Source organism: Pteropus vampyrus, unplaced genomic scaffold, assembly GCF_000151845.1.
Source record: "Pteropus vampyrus isolate Shadow unplaced genomic scaffold, Pvam_2.0 Scaffold6, whole genome shotgun sequence".
NCBI classification, from domain to species: domain Eukaryota; kingdom Metazoa; phylum Chordata; class Mammalia; order Chiroptera; family Pteropodidae; genus Pteropus; species Pteropus vampyrus.
In genome coordinates, this window is record NW_011888787.1 from 12223891 (window position 1) to 12243282 (window position 19392).

The 19392-nt window shown below is 32.1% G+C and overlaps 1 protein-coding gene across 1 annotated transcript in view; it reads left to right on the top strand.

Moving 5' to 3' along the window:
- COL11A1 (collagen type XI alpha 1 chain) overlaps positions 1–19392 on the top strand; it is a 182360-nt gene that overhangs the window by 131529 nt on the left and 31439 nt on the right. Inside the window, exons 43-54 of the mRNA XM_011368217.2 lie at positions 2304–2411; positions 3320–3373; positions 4477–4530; positions 5040–5147; positions 8772–8825; positions 10398–10451; positions 11675–11728; positions 16326–16379; positions 16972–17079; positions 17367–17420; positions 18055–18108; positions 19122–19175. Coding sequence (XP_011366519.1) covers positions 2304–2411; positions 3320–3373; positions 4477–4530; positions 5040–5147; positions 8772–8825; positions 10398–10451; positions 11675–11728; positions 16326–16379; positions 16972–17079; positions 17367–17420; positions 18055–18108; positions 19122–19175 — 810 coding nt within the window. The remainder of the gene's footprint in view (positions 1–2303; positions 2412–3319; positions 3374–4476; positions 4531–5039; positions 5148–8771; positions 8826–10397; positions 10452–11674; positions 11729–16325; positions 16380–16971; positions 17080–17366; positions 17421–18054; positions 18109–19121; positions 19176–19392) is intronic.

Genomic DNA, 19392 nt, shown 5'->3' on the forward strand with positions numbered 1-19392 from the left:
CTTGAATAAGGTGGGATAGATTCTGTGGATTGTAATAAAAGTTGAGGGTGTGGTATAGACTAAATACAAGATCGTGCCAAGTGAGACATTGGACATAGAAATGAGTAGCTAATTTCTATCAATTTTGTAAGGTAAGATTCAGCTGTTAATATTAATGAAGACTACTTAAGAAGAGATGGATGATGTTTCTGATAGTACCGTAGGTTGAGGACCAAGAGATACATAATGGTGGAAGAGTTTGTCGTCTCATGGAGTTGTAAGTGAAGAAACTAAGTTTGGAATGGTGTAGATCAGTTGAAAGATTTTTTTTCTGACTCCACACAGACCAGGATCAGAAGAAATAAATGGCAGGCGATCCTTAACTGGAGATTATATGTACTAAAATGAAGGCAGATAAGAATTAATCTGTCTTATTTACAGATACGCTCATATAAAAGAATTGATTTTTGGAGAGTGCAGGCTTACAAGAAAATCAAAATGAAGAAGAAATATCAGAATCAGCTGATGTGATAGTAAAGTTCACTGTGAATAACAGCATATTTTATGAGTATAGATTGGTTTAAATATTGTAATATTTCATTTAAAGGAAATAAAAGGTCTATAGGGTGACATCAGGGGTATATTTTAAATTATAATTATGACATACTTTTGAAAAATAAGATCATATGGAACCCAGGAAAATAATAAATCAGAATTAACAAGTTAACTTTGTTTTATAGACATTTTGTTATTTTTGTTGACGTTAAGTAATTAACGCACGCAACAAATATTCCTTAAGTGGCTAGTCTGGGCCACAGGCCACAGGGATGCAATGGAATGAAAAATCAGATAGTTCCCCATCACACGTTTATTTATTGTCTGATGGGGCAATTAGATAATAAGCAAAGAATCACGAAGTGCATGTGTAATTACAAACTCTGGTTAGTGATACGAAGGAAATGTGCTGGTGTATGTCAGCTTATAACTGAGCTGGAATTAGGGCCTTTCCTTGGACAGGACACTGATGGTGGAATGTAAGAGATGAGGAAGAATTAATTAGGCGAAGGGTCCTTGTAGGAGCATTTCAGGCCAAGGGAATAGAATGCGTTCCGGCCAAATGACAGGAGGGCCATGGAATCAGGTTCACCTGAAAAAATGTCTAGAGGCGCTGGAATGCAAAAAGCAAGGGCAAAGGGGAGGCGTGATGCAGCTGGGCAGGTCGTAGGACCCAGATAAGGGTAGGACACACTGACGGCTTGGAACGCTGAAAAAAGTAAACTGACTGCCGAATGTTGGTAAGGTGATCTGACTGTTTCTCTGGTTACAGCCCAGGGGAGAGTTTGGAAGTAAGAACAGATGTGAGGAAGGAGGGAGGTAATTTCAGTAGTTCAGAGGAAGGCTACTAGTGTTTTGGAATAAGGTGTTAGTAGTGGAGGGAAAGTGACGGTGAATGTGTTCAAGGAGAACAGATAAAAAAAATTTCATTATAGGAACAGAAAGTGGCGAGGGAGGGGGACTGGGGAGCAAGGTAATGCAAAGGCTGGAGAAGCTGATGATTTGTGGACCCCAGCTTGTGTAACGGGAGAAAAGACAGACCACTGAGTGCAATGGGGAATATACTAGGGAAAACTGATGAAACCTTGACTTTTAGAAAATAATTCCTTTTAAATTCTGATAATAGAGTTTGTCTTCATTACTGAGGTACTCTTTCTTTTTAATTACATAATATGGGTAAATTTTAAAATAGGAAAATAACGCCATTGTCAAAAAATAACCACCAAACAAACAAATGCTAGCAGCAGTGTCGTTTTGAATAGTAAAAGCAACAATGAGTCAAAATAGCAAAATTTAGAGACATCATGAAACAGTTGTTAAAAATATAGAAAGGTTACACTTAAAGTTGGGAAAATTCATTTTTGATGAATTTTTTAGGTCTAATAGCCACTGCTTTGCTATTTTAGTAGCATCACTAAAGAGTAAAGGCTCAGAAAGTTTTTGCAAACAATAAGCATCCAATTTATCAATGTATAATACTAGATTAGAAAATGTGTGTTTGAAAGAAAAAGTCTATGAGTCTTCATTATTTTTATGGACCACAGCTTGAGATTCATATATTGTTAACGAGGTTAGTATTCTTGGTCATAAAAGAATTTTGTATGATCAGTTACTACTTGAAAATATTTTTTTTCTTGGGACTATTAAGCCATTTCCTCATCAAAAATAGAAGGCAGAGTATGACGGAGTTGCACTTTAAAAATTGTAATAAACAGATAATTTGTAGATTTCTTCTAACAAAATAATGATCTGCTGGGTTTTTGATACAGGGAGAAAAAGGTCCACAGGGCCCCGCTGGGAGAGATGGAGTACAAGGCCCTGTGGGTCTCCCGGGGCCTGCTGGGCCCGCCGGCTCCCCTGGAGAAGATGGAGACAAGGTTGGTGTTCTTTTTTCATGTTAATACATCCTGTAATACATTGGTGGGTTTTTTTCAAGAATCCTAGTTTAATCTTTTTTTAAGATTAGATGACAAATCTAATGATATCTTTTTCAAAGTTTCTTACATCTCCCATGTGTTCGAAAGTTTTATTTTGGAGGATGAGAATTGGTCTCTCCCATGAGATATGTGGAATGTAAACAAGAAAAGCGAGTATGTACAAGAAGGATGATAGTGAGAAAAAATAGCCGAAATCGTTTATTTATTTTTAAACATATATGCTTTTGAAGTAAATGTGAAATTAATTTAATTAATTATTTGTATATATTTAGCCCTGTGTCTTCGATACTGCAGAGTGAGACTTAAGAATGAGCTACATACATATTTGATAATCCTGTGATTCTATCTTTTACTAACATATAATAAAAATCTAAGCTCTCAATTCTGAATGTATAGTTGTGTTGTTAAGTGTTTGAATTTAATACATTTTCTAATATTATTGTGAAATAACAAAAATTTGTGAATCAGTGTTCTGATAATGTGCAACATTTTAACGTTTGGAAAACTAGGTGAAAAAAATAAAGTAATTATTAATGTGTAATTATATTTTTGTATAAACCAATGTACTCCCATTGTCAGTTTACAGTGGTGATATTTCAGACCAAGATGATTTTGTGAATTAAAAATCCAGTTGCAGTATTCATCATAGTTCAGTTGACTTTTGTTCGTCTCTAGTCAATACTAGAAAGTGAGAAGCAGAGGGAACCTGGGTTTTTACAATTTAAACAGTGCCTAGTGCTAACGTGTAATCACATTAATGTAAAATTTAATAATGAGATGATAGTGATAACAATGAAATGGCAGGTATGACATTAGAGATAAACTTTACCTCAAAATTTCATATACAGGGTGAAATTGGTGAACCAGGACAAAAAGGCAGCAAGGGTGACAAAGGAGAAAATGTGAGTTTCCTACTTTTTATTGAGGGGATATTATTCATTTAACTCCTTTTGCTGTTAACTATGGATATTTTTCATTAGTACAACTTAGTTACCTATCTGAAGATTATAATATCAATACTATATTACTCCGGTAGTATATTGGTAACTATTCAGTTTGGAATTCAGTCAGTTCTAATAAAACCTCTTTTCAAAGCCATGTATATTCAAAGATATGCAGTTATTCCAACCTTAAAAGCCTCAGAATGAGACCAAGTCACTGGCAATTTTACCCTCCCTCATTAGTTCATCTTTCCATATGGTTTCAAGACAAAAGAAGTCTTTGTGTTGTTAAGAGAATTTGACCTCGTGGAAACCTGAAAGGGTCTCAGGTACCCAGCGGTCCATAGACTCACTCAGAGCCTTTGCCTTAAGTACTTTTTCCCAACATGTGGCAGTTATGATAAGGAGCAACATAATTCAATGGCTCTTTTACTTTAGTGTCTGGATATTATATAGTGTCTGATCAGTTACTTACATATTTAAAAAGACATATAACAAGAACTATTTACGCATGGAAGACTCAAAAACCTATTAAAATCTACTGCTCAAAATAAGGAGTTCTGGTATACTTAATAGATAACACTCAATGTACATGTGTTTACACATAAAGAAGATTCTAAATTTTCACATATCACTGCATTCTGTGTATATAGAATCCTCTGCATCCTAATACTCACTTAAATGGTAACATATAGACGAATTCCTTATGTGCTTTTTCTGACTCGTACATATCTCATTAAAGAAATCTGGTTATTTTGAAATTTTTCAAGTGTGAAACTTCAACATGATTTACATTAACATAGAAATCCATTTTTAAATATCCACAACATTGCAGATATGAGTGCTTTCAATAACTATCAATTTAAAATTGATTGGAAATATGCAAGTCTGAGTGTCAGGGAGTAAAATAAATAATGGTTGACTGCAGTAAGTACAAAAGGTTCTTTTTCTCCAAAGAAGTGGAGGGATGCTAAATAAATTTTGATCAGCCAAATGTTCCGCACTCTATAGCAGAGGCTCTTCTGGCCTCAGTTTCAAAATTACTCATTTTTATCTCACTGCAGGGTCCTCCTGGTCCCCCAGGTATTCAGGGTCCAGTCGGTGCCCCCGGAATTGCTGTAAGTATTCCTCTTTGTTCACCAAATCTAAATCCTTACAGTTTCCTGATTAACTTTATGAACCGTCACATAACCAGTTGATTTCATATGATGATAAGTTTATTTGTATGCTTAACATTGAATGAAATTTAAATTATCTAATATGGCTAACCAAGCTGATCTTTATAAACAAAAACCATTGTGACTTCATTTGAAATTAGAGAAAAACCAGTTGAGAAGTACTTAAGTTGGAGTAAATTCTGAACACTATCTCTTCCTCATTAGAAAGCTTTCATTTCACTTGGTATACATAAGAAAATCAAAATCAGTCATACTCCAGAAAAAAAGAATGTAAGGAAAACAAATAATAGTATATTTGCAGTAGGTAATGGAAATTTAATCTCCTTTTTACTTGGTTACTTCTAAATGGATCAGCTTTGATTAAATTAAAAATGGCTACATATTTATGATGACTTGTATCAAAGTCATAATTTTTCCAGTCTGTAATTACTTTCATTGCTCTCCTCTAGGGAGGTGATGGCGAGCCAGGCCCCAGAGGCCAGCAGGGGATGTTTGGACAAAAAGGTGATGAGGGTGCAAGAGGTTTCCCAGGACCTCCTGGTCCCATAGGTCTTCAGGTAAGGTGCTGTCTTCATGGTGGACTCTTGTTATTTCCACCTGCTTCTCATGTCAGGGTTTCCATTGGAGGTAAAACAAAGCAGAGTTCCCTTTTTCTAAGGAGGAACTTGATACAATGTTTAATCATAAGGACTGCTTTACTTAAATATATATCTGAACTTCAACTGCTTTTTGTTTTATCAACTATTATTCATTTTTCTGAAGCTATATCAGCCCTGGTTTCTGTTTCTGGAGTTTATTTAGCCCCACCTTAGGTATAATGTTTCCTTTCTTTATTTTCAAAATGAATTGCAACCTTATTTATGTCTGATAGTTAAAAGTAAGATGTTAGAAGGGTTTTTTCACAGGTTTCATAGCAGGAAAATCAGCACATCAAACAGCTAGCAAAAAAATAAAAGCATTTTGAGAAATAGCAAACTGCCAATAGCAAATGTTAAACAATAGTAGGTAAAATAAATTAACAATGATTGATCATTTAAAATAACTTATTTAAAATTATAATTTGTATTTTATAAAGCACATTCAGGAGAGGAAATATAAAGTCGTAAAACGTAAGCTAAAAAATTTACTTTCAAATACGTGCTACAACTGGACTCTTAGGCAAAACACTGCATAATATGTACCAACTCCGGGCTGTTTTCCACGCTTCCATGTGATGTTCACGTCTTCCTTGGAACTCTGGAAATACTAGCTTTCCTTTTCCACTTGCTCATTCTATACCTACTTAGTGATCCTCTAAAATGTTATAAAATTTTTTAACATAATATTTGGGTACCATATGGATATTAGTTATGCCACATTAGAAATTTTAGGAATCAAATTAAATCATCTATTTCACTAGTAATTAAAAGTTAACAATACAATTAATTATATTTTCATAATTACAATTGTTATAACACTCAATGAATGTCTACCAGTGAATATGATGTTATCGTCTTCTGCTTTTTTTCTAATGCCAAAATAATTCCTTTTATATTTGGAAAATGCAAATATTTAATTTTCATATTTGTGTTTAACTCTTTTATACTTATTAGACAATAATAAATAAGCGATCATGAGTATTGGATATAATAAGTATGAGAAACACACATATTTGAAAACAACAACAAAGTATTAAAAATTAGATCACCAATGGATATCTTACCATTCATTTTCTGCCTTTTGATTTAATTGATTACTCTGAATTCTGCAAGGTTATAATTTAGGAACTTGGTTCTCATGATTAGACGATGCCTTGAAGCTTATATTTATGAAATATTAAATAAAAATTATCTTCATTTCCAGTACATAAGAAATGTGCTCTTTGATGATGATTCGAGAAATCAAGCCACTAAAAAATTGACTATTATTTTCCCACAGCCATATCTTTAAATCAAGAATCTGAAAAGATGAAAATGTAATTAACATATTCACAATTGATCTACATCCTTTAAATGAGTCTTCGCAGCAAAACAGATATTAGCGATTATAATAGACATAAATAGTAATAATCTCATATCCTGGTTAAATGACTTGTTTTTCTACCTGATGTTTACAATTTGTCTGCATGTGAAGGAGACATATAGAATGAGAGTTCTTGGTCTAAATTCATTTTTAATTTTTTCACTTAAGTGGCAAATGGTTTTAAATTAACAGACCTTAAAACGGAATCTCTTCATGTATAAATTACTCCCTAAGAGAAAGTTAGGGTATATGAAAACCAATTAACACTTGAGTGCCACTTAGCACATTTAATTCTCTGCAACAAGAGAATTTGACTCATGATGTCTCTAATAATTGTAATAATAAGAACATTCTGTCTTAATCAACTTAAACTATAATCAGACTTCATCAAAAAGAAATAAATATTTCAATTTCTTTCTATTGGGAGGTTCCTATCGAACTAATATTAAGAATAATCATATGCATAAAGAAAAGATGGCACTGCAAAGCTGGACTTGTTATAGAAAGGAAAGAAAATTGTGAACTGTTTATATACCATTCAGGTTGGGGATCCTAAATTAGATGCACTATCTACTAAAGAGATGGAAACCTGGACAAAATATGGGACTATGGATGTTAATTTATATGGTGTTTACAAGAACTTAATTATGTCGAAATTGCTCCATCAATGATTTAAAATCTGTGAGGTTGTGGATCTTGGAATCTAAAATTTTATCAGTCTCTCCCAGATAATTCTTAGGCAGACTAAAACTTGATACACTACCTGGCTATTTCCTCTTTAGTAGTTCTAGAAGCTTCTATCAGATGATGGTAACTGTCTAGGAAATACATATAATAGGCAATTTTCCTAGACATCTAGCCAATATTTGAGAGAAAAAGAAAGGAAATCCTGGTATATGTTGCCCATTATTAATCAGTAATTAAGATTTCTTCATAAAAATGAATATATGCCAAAATTTTTTTAAAGTTTATGAATATGCTCCATAAAGCGCTCTCTCTCTAAACTGAGAGTTATGTGGAATTACTAGGTCATAAAAACAATTTAGTGGATTATTACCATCATTAAAAAAATGAAGTATAAAAGAATAAGTAAAACAAAATAAACATATCAAAGATCATCATCTGTTCATGAAGAGTAAATATTACTTTAAAACTCATACTTCAGCTGTTTTGCATGTGCATGTTTAGGGAATAATAACTAAAATGTATTTATTACTGTGAATCATTGTCAAATAATTTTCAGCGACTGCAGTATAGTGCCAAGTCAATCATTTTCTAAAGTACCAGCAGGAACTTAGAAGTTCATATTATGTATTTTTTACTTCTTAAATAGGCTACATCTGAAATACTATTGTACGGGCATTGAAAATTAAATATGTAAAGAGTGTATAAGATATATATAAATAATGATAACATTAAAAACATTAAAAAATTATAGCACTCCATAATCCTACTCTATTAAAAACTATTACCACTTTTACTATTTCTGTCCAATAATTATCATATCTATTTTAAATATATATTTGACAGTTACATTTATACTATACATATTAATTTATATTTGTATTTTATTACTTATCTATTCATTTTTATTACTATTCATATGTAATATATTAGTTAAGTATCACATCCATAGTCGTGTAATTTTCCCTTAGTTTATATAATCATATGTTATTAGCTATGTTTTCTATGATTAAATATTTGGAATAAGTGAGAATTTTAACTATCAGGGTTAGCGTTACAAGAAACGCATTGCATGTAGCTTTTTTATGAATTTGTTTCTTTTTATTCATCAACATTAATTCATCATTTTATTGAAATCCTAGTTTTGCCTGGCCCTGTGCTAGCTGCTAGAGATTAAAAAATTGACACCCAAAAGACTGATTATAAATACATAAAATAGTGTCATAATTGTGTTTTATGTAGAGAGTTCAAGTGTGTACAAAGTGGTATTGTGATATGGAGGAAATAGGAACAATTCTGCATTGGGGAACTAGTTAGAAAAATCCAGAGGAAGTAAAATAATTTTCCCATAAAGTCATAGCCCGGCAAAATCGGAGTTCAGCCTGCTCTTTGGGTTTATTCTGTAGCACAGAACCTCTCCTACGCAATTATAGGCAATTGGGTTTCCTTTTAAATAAAAGTGACTTTTATTATTTTTTTCTATTGTATTTTCTTAGGGTCTGCCAGGCCCACCTGGTGAAAAAGGTGAAAATGGGGATGTCGGTCCCATGGTAAGTTTTTATTTTTAAGTATTTGGTGGACATCATAAATTTCCACATTAAAATATCTTTCTTAAGGTTTATTAATAGTAGCAAAATAGCCCTAAAGGCCATGATTTTTCAGATTGATGCCTCCCCTTTCCTCCACCCAACCTACATCTGCCACTGTTGAACTCTCTTCCATCATCTTGAATCTCTCTCTATATTTTTTCTTTCTCATTTTGAAATAATGTTATATGTTTTTTATTTCTAACTGTGTACATTACTGAGGTATATATAATCAGTCACATTTCAGTCATTTATTAACACTTAGTTCTGGACTTTGATATGGAACAAGTAAAGAATAGATAAGTCATCCGGGATTTGGATAATTAGCAAATGTTAACACAGTATTAAAAATTAATTGTATTTCGAAACAAAGTCTTAATTTTATAAAGAATTCCATCTTAATTAGAATACTATGACATAATAATTTCCATTGATTGATTCTGGCTTTCTGCCCTAAGTCTAATAGTTCATTGCGTAAGGAAACAATTAGGCAAAGTAATTGAAATTAATAATGAAATGTAATTAACATACTTCTTAATTGCTCTTTTCTTTCAATAAACATTATTCCAGTTTTTACTTCCTTAAATATGTTTGCTATTTTTACAGTTGCATTTTAGGTTTCATTTTCTTCAAATAAGAAATAATTCTTATCATCACAATAAACTTAAAAACAGGAAATATAATAAACATTGCTGATTCAAATAACTGACTAATAATACTCTAAGCTGCATCAGATACATAGCAAGCTTCTTTCTAGATATGATTGCTATGGTTTCCTAAGTATAAATACATTCTCTCTGACCTATGGTAATAGCTAATAGTAGACAATCTTTTCAACCATGACATCAAAATAAACTATGACCTTTAAAAAAATACTAACACTCTGGTATTTACTACAGACTAATCACAGCCTTAAAGTAAGGGGTTGTGGCCATCAATATTTTATAAAAAGTCTAAAGTAATTATAATGCACAACATTGTAATTAAAGGAGAGAGAACCACTGTTTTAGGAAGGCAATTAAATAGTCAATCTTATTTTAGTCCTAAACATATATATACGCACATAGAAATAAAAAATATATATATATAACATTATTTCAAAGTGAGAGCTGACACAAAAACAAAAAACAAAAAAATACAAAAAAAATTCTCTAAACAATTAATGAATTCTAAATATACTCAAGCACTATTTCTTGTTTCAACTTTATGTTCTGTTTATACTCTAGTATCGAGCACATTCTAGCATAAAATATTTCTAGTTGTACTATGAATTCATTATAGCACATAGTAGCAATAGACTTTTCTAATTTTTAATTAAACTTTTTCCCTGCAGTCCTAATTTCCCTGTAGCTATGTGTAAAAATTCATTTGCTAATATGATGTTATATCCATCAAGAATGTCTTATAACCCTAATATGCTTTACTGACTATAATTTTATAGGTTGAAACTTCTTTTCGTTTTCTTAATCACAAAATGAAAATATCAGAAATGCATTTGGTTTGGTCCTCATAAACCTTAATATTCCTCTCTTACAGGGTCCACCTGGTCCTCCAGGCCCTCGAGGTCCTCAAGGTCCCAATGGAGCTGATGTAAGAACTGTGAAATACAAGTTAATTATCGAAGTTATACAGGTGTTGGCATGACTGAGTGGCAGATAGTTACACTACTGTTAAAAGTTTAAGTGAACAAGAGCTCAAAGATCATCTCACTCCATTTCATGTTACAGGAAAAGAAACGAGCTTCATAGGGAACTAATCACCACAAATATAAAATGGGTAAAAAGTTCACATTAAATATATATTTATTGGTGAGTGAGAAATATTAGCTATATTATAATAACCACATTTGTTTATTCAACATACTAAGACTGTGCTTTGTCTATAATTTCAATGTCACTGATTTGTTTCAAATTTAACCTTTATCTCTGACAATTGCTCGAGGAGATGGTTTGTAATTGGCTTTGATTGTACTAGCCCGGGTCTGTACTACAAATGTCCTTTATGTATGCATCTATCATCAGTGACTTTTATCTAAAGGTTTTGCATTTTGTATTTTCACTCTATAAAATATGGTAGAGTAACATATGCATGATAATATGTGTACCTCTTACCATGTAAAACATTTCCTCTCAATTATATAAAAACGATCTCCCCTAAGCTTAGTAATTAACTCACTGTTCCAATATTATAGAATTTTGAAATGTAATACCGTATTTATCTTATTGTTACTATTAACAGTTTTATAGACTTTGATGTAACCTCTCCTTCTGACTTCACCTTTTCACAGTGAATAAGTCATTTATTTTTGTCTTTATTGCTCTTGTGTTATGCTTGCTTTTAATTCTAGCAGAATGGAGTAGGAGCAGATGTACTAAAAGAGCTGTTAGTTTTTAATCCCCCTTAAGTAATTTATAGGTTAAGAGATGGTTTATATTGTTTGAGGCATAAATTATATCATTCCTAACCAGAGTCATATTTTGTCCACCATAAAAATCTACAAAATTATCCTCTAACATTGACATATTCAATGATCAGAAACATTGAATTTATGTTCTGAGTATCATCTGGCAAGACTAGAGCTGAAAAGTCCTGCCTTTTCTAATGAATATGAAAATTGATTTAATATAATTAGAATATTTGCTATCCAGTCAATTTGATAACTCAATAAAGGGCATCATTTTGTCCCATCTTTCAATTGACAGGGTATTCTTGCATATATTTCCCTCTGAGAACAACTGAATATATAAATATGTATGAGTTTATTATTTTATTACAAGAATATAGGTAACTATGTTTCTTTTCCTACACTGTAGGGACCGCAAGGACCCCCAGGATCCATTGGTTCAGTTGGTGGTGTTGGAGAAAAGGTATGGATTGTAGTGATAAACAACTTGAAATAGCAATAATTGATGACTTTGATAATATTGGCTAATATTTTAAGTGCTTCTAACAGTACTGTCTTTCTAAGTGTTTTACAAATAATTATATGGATCACAACTCATCTGCTCTAGTAGTTAAATAATTAAAGGTAAAATAATTTTTGAGATATCATGTTTTGGATTGCCAGGTATTGTACAGAGTAATATACATGGATTATTTCCTTTAATCAACACAACCACTCTGTGATGATGGTGTTATTATTATCCATATTTGAAAGTTGAGAAAGCTAAAGCTTAGGGAATTTCATTAATCACATCAAGATTTTGTCATTAGAAAGTGACTAAGTCGAGATCTACTCTAACCCATCTATGTCTGAACAGACTAAGTGTCTCTAATAATACTCATTACCGGAAATAGAAGAGATCGAGTGATTTAACTGACTTAAAAGGGATCCTTCCAATTACAGAAGAATTAATCACTCATTTGTCATATTTGGAGTTATATTTTCATTGCTAATACTATGACCTGTCTTTGGCACTTTTCAAAATAGTTGGCATGTGCCATAACATCTGATTTCATAACAGCTTCCTTTTCTTATGAACATAATTTCATTTAAAAAATCTGTTCTTTCTTTTTATGAAAATGTCAAAATGATTTCTGGATTTTTATTTATCATTCATGCTAATTTTTAATAGACTTTTCAAGAAAATTGACATTTATATTTGCTTTGTTAAAAAATAAAATATTTGCCAGTTTTGAGGGATGAAAATTAAATTTCATACCATAAAAGTTAATACAGTGGAAACAATGTAGAAATTTCCTGAATTTTCTAGTTATTAATTAAATGATATAAGAAGTATAAACTTATCTTAATTGTAAAATTTCTGTTGTTCTCAAAAAATTTTGACATATTTTGTATTTAAATTCATTTATTTGAATTAAAGAATTTAACTCTCAGAAAAATCAATGTAATAGGTTAGAATATATAGGATTTTGATTTTTGTTTCTGGTCAACACCCACATTTTAGTATTTTGATTAACTCCATGTGATTATTCAAATAGTTTTTTAATTACTAAATTTGGAACATTTTAAAGTTATCTAATTCAATTCTTTCTGTATAAACAGACTTTTTTGATAGACTTTATATTTTTTCTTTTTTTTTTCTTTATCTGTTTATATTCTTAAACTCAGTTTTGTGTTGAAAAGGTACAGACGAGCTGGGGGTGAAATTGAAAGAATATTTTTTGTCGAGTCATCATAGAAAGAATAGCAGAAGAGACAACTCTGATGGTCCCGCTGTGTTAGACAGATGGAGACGGCCTCACACCTTTCCTCTTTCTGCCCTTTGCTTCGGCCCCCTTGGCTCTAATGCAGACTAGACAGTTGTGAGAATTAGTCTCTAGTTTTAGTTTTGCCCACGTAGCACATTTTAACACCATTTAACAGCCTTTCAGCTTACCTCGCTTGTTTCCTAAAGCTTTTGGGTGCAGTGGGAACAGCTTTAAGTCCTTCAGTTGCTTCTTTCTGGTTTTATCTTCTGTGTAACTCTTGGACAAACATGGACACCAGATGCTTGGAGTTTTGCAAAACTCTCTTTCTGTAATGATTCCATTTGCTTAAAGCCTGTCTGATAACGCCTGCCAGCTGTGTCTCAAGAGAATAATTCGGTCAATCAGGATGATGATTTGACTTCTTACGATTAAAATGTAGCTGATTCTAAGTTGTTACACTGAAAAATAAAGTTTTAGTTTTTCTTTATTATAAAAGAATTTTCTATGTGACAACAGAATAAAAATGAAACTGTAATTTTAATTTTTTCTTCAGAATCTGAGGTAATAAAATTTTCTTTAGATTACAGATTTCTCATATCGGCTTTGATTGTGGCTAATACTTCTCCATTTCTATTTTAGAAAATTTATTCACATTCACTAATTCAATGGAAAAAAAAAAAAGAAAAGCTAATATCCTTTAGTCATGTTGCACTTTGCTTAAATATGTTTGACCTGCTTTCCATATAATGTGTATTTACTATAGATTTTGCACTTTAATCATTTCCTCAAAACAGAGCTGTATATCAGAATAAGACCTTAAGATTTAATGTGTATTTTATGACTTTAGGCATACAGAATCATTTGCTATCCCCTCTGAAGGGAGCTTTAACCTGAACAAGTATGTTATAGAATGGGGTAAAACGGTTACATGATAAGTAATAATAAACTTATAATTTAGCATCTCCCTTAAATGCCAGTGGTCTTCACAAAATTTATATTATTGTATATCAATTATTCTTTAGAATGAATACAGTGTAATCTTGTTGATACTAGAAATACAGGTTTAACCTGTATAATGTAATCTTGTTGCAATATTTTTTTTTATTTACTTGTAATTGTGTCCCATCTCCTTTCATAAGATTTAAAATGGGACATTTTAGATAATATTAATTTTATCTTAAGTAATTGTTATTTATATTGTGCACACTTGGCTCTAATATTCAAAAGGTAATTTTCATATGTATTTTAGACAAATGAATATTGTTGATGCCTTGTTCTCAAAATGAGGAGACTTTGTAGAGAAAACTTATCTTTAAATTTTGACAATTATTGAAACTCATTTACTACCATCGTTTCCCTCATTAAAAAAAAAAGAAATAATCCTTTATGAACCTACTTTAGTTTAACCTAATAGTGGACTAGTATTGAAATGAAACAAAATATACAGAGGGTGACTAAAAAAAATGTAGTTATTTCCCCCATAGTTCCAACTACTGTGATATCAAGAGGGTTAATATGGTGCCTAAGAAAATGTTTTGTGCATGGTCAATAGAGTTCCTGTATACATTTTCCTCCCAGTTTTATTGAGGTATAATTGACAAATAAAAGTTATATATATCTAAGGTGTACAACTTGATCTGTATACACATTATGAAATCTCCACACTCAAGCTGATTATCATATTTATCACATCACATGGTTATCTTTTTTTGACCATGTGGTAAGAATACTTAAGATCTACTCTCTTAACAAATTTCAAGCATCCAATACAGTGTCATTAACTATTGTCACGTTGAGCATTATCTCAGGTACTTATTCATACTGTGTATCTGAAATGTTATACCCTTTGACCAACATCTCCCTATGTCCCCTACCCCCAGCCTCTGAAGACCACCATTTTACTCTCTGCTTGTATGAGTTGGCTATTTTAAATTTCACATTGTGAGACCATGCAGTATACTCTATATATTCCATATATGAAGCACTTAACATGGACACTTCACAGTTGATTTGAATGACAAACTACTAAAGTTTTTATTTTAAAGACATGAATAATGATAACAACATCATATATATCATTTGTCATCCTCAGATAGCTAAATGATTCATTGCTTTGTAAATAATGTAAATGTAATATATTACTTGTAAGGTTTATCAGAGATAACTGGAGATATTTGCTACTCATTTTGAGAGAGAAAATAATTTACACACAATAATACTTCTAACAAATTCCTAGAAAGTACTTGATATTTTCCATCATTTTGCAGATAATTCAAGAAGTTAAAATATATGTATATTCTCAAAGTAAAAATTTATTTACACAAAATAGTCTTACCCCGGGAATTATGTTTATATTTAATACATTTCAAACCAATTTATGGGTTTGTGCCAGTAATATTGGAAATAGTAGAGTTAAAAATTAAAAAATTTAGGCCTCATATGTTTAAAAAATTTAGAACAACTTTCACTTCAGAATTTCTAGTATCACTGATTTTGTGATGCTAGAATTTTGGAATTCTAGATACTAGAATTTTGTGGAATATGATACATGAGCGTACTAATGTATTATTTCACTTGGATGATTACTTGATTTGAATATTATGTTTGCATGTATTTCTAAGTGTAAAGAAATAGTAGCAGACTTTCATAACTAAAACCTACTAGTCTAGGAGGTTTATTTATTAGTCCGCTAAGCTAGAAGTAGCCACCCATATTTATCCAGGGAGATCATAATGGCTACCAAATTCACAATATGTTTATTCTCAAAAGGAGCAGTTTTAATTAGTATGTAAGTGTTTCTATGTATCTTATAAATAGTGGTTTTCTATGTTCTTTAGACCTCTGCTAAATATATTTTATAGGATTATCAAAATGCTAGCAAATTATTTGCTTGTTATGATAATGATAAATTGAATTCTTAATTTAGTACAAGAACTATTGAAATTGTTTAATCAATAAACTTAATTATGATATGAATATTGATGTAGTACAAATACATCATTTGTTAGGAAACATGCAGCTGTGTGTTTTGCATGGTTTGGTGGTATCTGGGGTCAGTGCTCTGGCTATTAACTAACTAGTGAGAATGGTAGCATCCAGCCTATCCAGTTCTGTCTCCTCATCTGAGAAATAAAAGTATCAAGGTCAGTAATAGGAAAAGTTCCTTCCTCTTATTGAAGTTTTTCATTGCCTTTTAAACAATATAATGATTTAAGGGCTCGTCTAAAATGTCATGATCATCATTGAAGGCAGTTTTACAAACGTAAAACATAATTTCGGTGTTCTGATACTCATTTGATCTCTTCTTCATAGGGTGAACCTGGAGAAGCGGGAAACCCAGGGCCTCCCGGGGAAGCAGGAACAGGCGTAAGTGCTGTCGGTTGTCAATGTGCTGTTCGGAAACTTCCTTTGAAACATTTTAAACATGTAACATAATCCCTAGCTATAATTCAGTTATTTGCTTTTCCTTTCCAACCCATTAAGAATAATCACAAATGCAGAGCCTTTTTGTTCAATAACTTTGCGTATTCTCTGAATATTTTGATTAATATAGTCATTTCAAAAATTACATTTGCATAAGTTAGAGCATTCAAACTTGAGCTGTTTATTGTATACATTTTTTGGTGGACTGTCCACAACAGACACAAACAAACCCTGCTACATCAAAATGAAAGCATTTATGAATTGTATTAGGATCGTATTATTCTAATGTAGATTGGCTTAAACCAGGAATGAATTTGACCCCCAGAAAACATTTGGCAATGTCTGGAGACATTCTTGGTTGCCACACTTGAAGAAATGGTAGCTGCTGGCATCTAATTAGTAGAAACGAGGGGTACTGTTAAACATCATGCAATGCACAGGACAGTCCTCTGCAGAATTGTCTGACCCAATATGCCAAAGTCGAGAATCTCTGATTTAAAGCTTGTAGGATAATTATTCCTCTTATGTTGCATAGGGTCCCAAAGGAGAAAGAGGAGAGAAAGGAGAAGCTGGTCCACCTGGTGCTGCTGGACCTCCTGGTGCCAAGGGACCACCAGGTGATGATGGCCCTAAGGGCAACCCGGTAAGTGAGTTTGGTCCCTTAAAAGTGGCATCTATGTCAAAGCCACTTTGGAGTTTTCCAAAGATTCGAAGTCATGAGACTCTGGCCCATAGCTAGCGAAACTGACTTTTAATTTCATATATTCCTAAGCAATCTCAATCGATTTCATTTTTTTTTTTTAATTTCTAACAGAAGGGAAATATTCTCTTGGTTTTACCATGACTCTTAACTCTTAAACTTCAGAATGTTATGACTTTAGAAAAAGATATTTTTCATTTATTTCTCTTCCTTTAAAAACATCATTCTAGGGTCCTGTTGGTTTTCCTGGAGATCCTGGTCCCCCTGGGGAAGCTGGCCCTTCAGTAAGTATCATGGAAAAATGAAAGAAATATTTTGGTGGGGCTATTCCTGGGGGTCTCTGTTAATAATTAAAGAAAATTCTTAATTACTTAAGCGGACCCCTAAAAATAGAAAGAAAAATAAAACGTAGACTACAGTCAAAACTACAACAGTAAATCCATATAGTTGGAGACTCATGTTGCATGGTAATTCTCTTCATTTGGGTTAGTTTTTTGGATTTTATTGGGTTTTACAAACTATCTGAATAACAGCATTACTCTTATTTCAAAGTTACAAGATCTTTGCTTTTATCTCGGTCTCTTCTGTAATGCAAAAATCCTATCTCAAACTGCACCACATTTGTTCATGGTGGAAGGATGCACTAGCCTTCTTTACTAATCACATGCTCTTCCATTCCTTATATTAAGAGCATTCTATATTTTAAATTCGATGTGGTAGCAATTTCACAAACCTTTATGGAAAGAGAGATGCAACAATTCTTAAAAAAAACAACTGAGGAAAATGCAATAATGCTCTATTTGTCCATCTGCTAATAATTTCTCTCAAGGACTAAGCTAGTATATTGTACTTTTTTTTCTTATAAAAGTGAATTAATAGTGAGAATATCTGGGTTCATTTTTTTGTTGCTCATTACAGGGTCAAGACGGCGTTGGTGGTGACAAGGGTGAAGATGGAGATCCTGGCCAACCGGTAAGGAAGCACTATTTTTATTTAATCTTTTAAAAAATAATCAGAAATAATCAGCCTTTCAAAAGCATAGCTATATCTGTACACATTTTTCTGAAAGAATTATCAGTTATATTTAAATTCCAGTTAAGCCAGACTTACATGGAATGTTTCTAACTTAATGTGATTTAAGGAATGTAAGCAAAGCCTTCATAATAATAATAATAAAAAAGTAGTCATATCATTCTAATGATTTTGTCAGATTATATCAAATTCAGTATCTATCCATTTATGTTAAATAAGAAATTATTTTAAAATCACAAAGAAGACTGAAATGAAGAAAACCAGATTATCCATCTGTTATTAGCATGAATTACTTTAATTACTAACATAAATTAACTCAGCATTGTATTGGCATTTGTTTTTTCCAATGTGGTAATGACACAGCAGTGGGCTTTCACCACGTGTGGTTATTTCGGGGATACTAACTTAAGTAGCAGCCAAAGACAAACCACACGTAACTGTCTCTAGAGCCATCCTCACTGGGTATTTTGCAGCCAAAGAGATATAGGCTTATTCTGTGCAGATAAGACTTCTGAGTCATGCCCCAGCATGTTTCATACTCCTTGACATAAAAATGCTAGTGTTGCACAAGAAGAAATTTAGAGGTAATAGTTTCATGGTTTCACAAATGTAGATGACACGAGTAGAATTATTAACCATGAGTCTATTAATTAGTATGCCTACTAGATGCTTTTCGGATATAAATTAGCACTTTTTAAAATAATAGTTTTGTATAGAAAGAATTTGATTCACTTTCTTCCAACTATGAAGAAGTTTTCAATATGAATTTACCAGCTCTAACTATAGATATCTAGAGGAAGGTTAGTTTTCTGTGAAATAGGGCTGAAATTTTCCAGGAAAGGTAGATGTGGGGAAACGAAGAAGGAAGATTGGTTTCAGTCTAGATTTTGAAAAATGCTGTGGCCGATAAAACAATACCCGATTGCTTAAAAGGTATTTTTCACATTTTATAGGGTCCTCCTGGTCCATCTGGTGAGGCTGGCCCACCAGGTCCTCCTGGAAAAAGAGTAAGTTTTTAAATTCTTTACTCAGAACATCCATTCATTATTCAGTATGTGGATAAATTCATATATTGTATGTAAGTTGTGGGTAGAACATTATCATGATGCTTAAAGATGTAAGTCCTAGAGAACAGAGTAATTTCTTAAATTTGTCAAAATGCTTCTTAAAATGGATCACAACTTTAACTGATGGGTTGAATCTGTCACAATGAGAAGTAGTTCC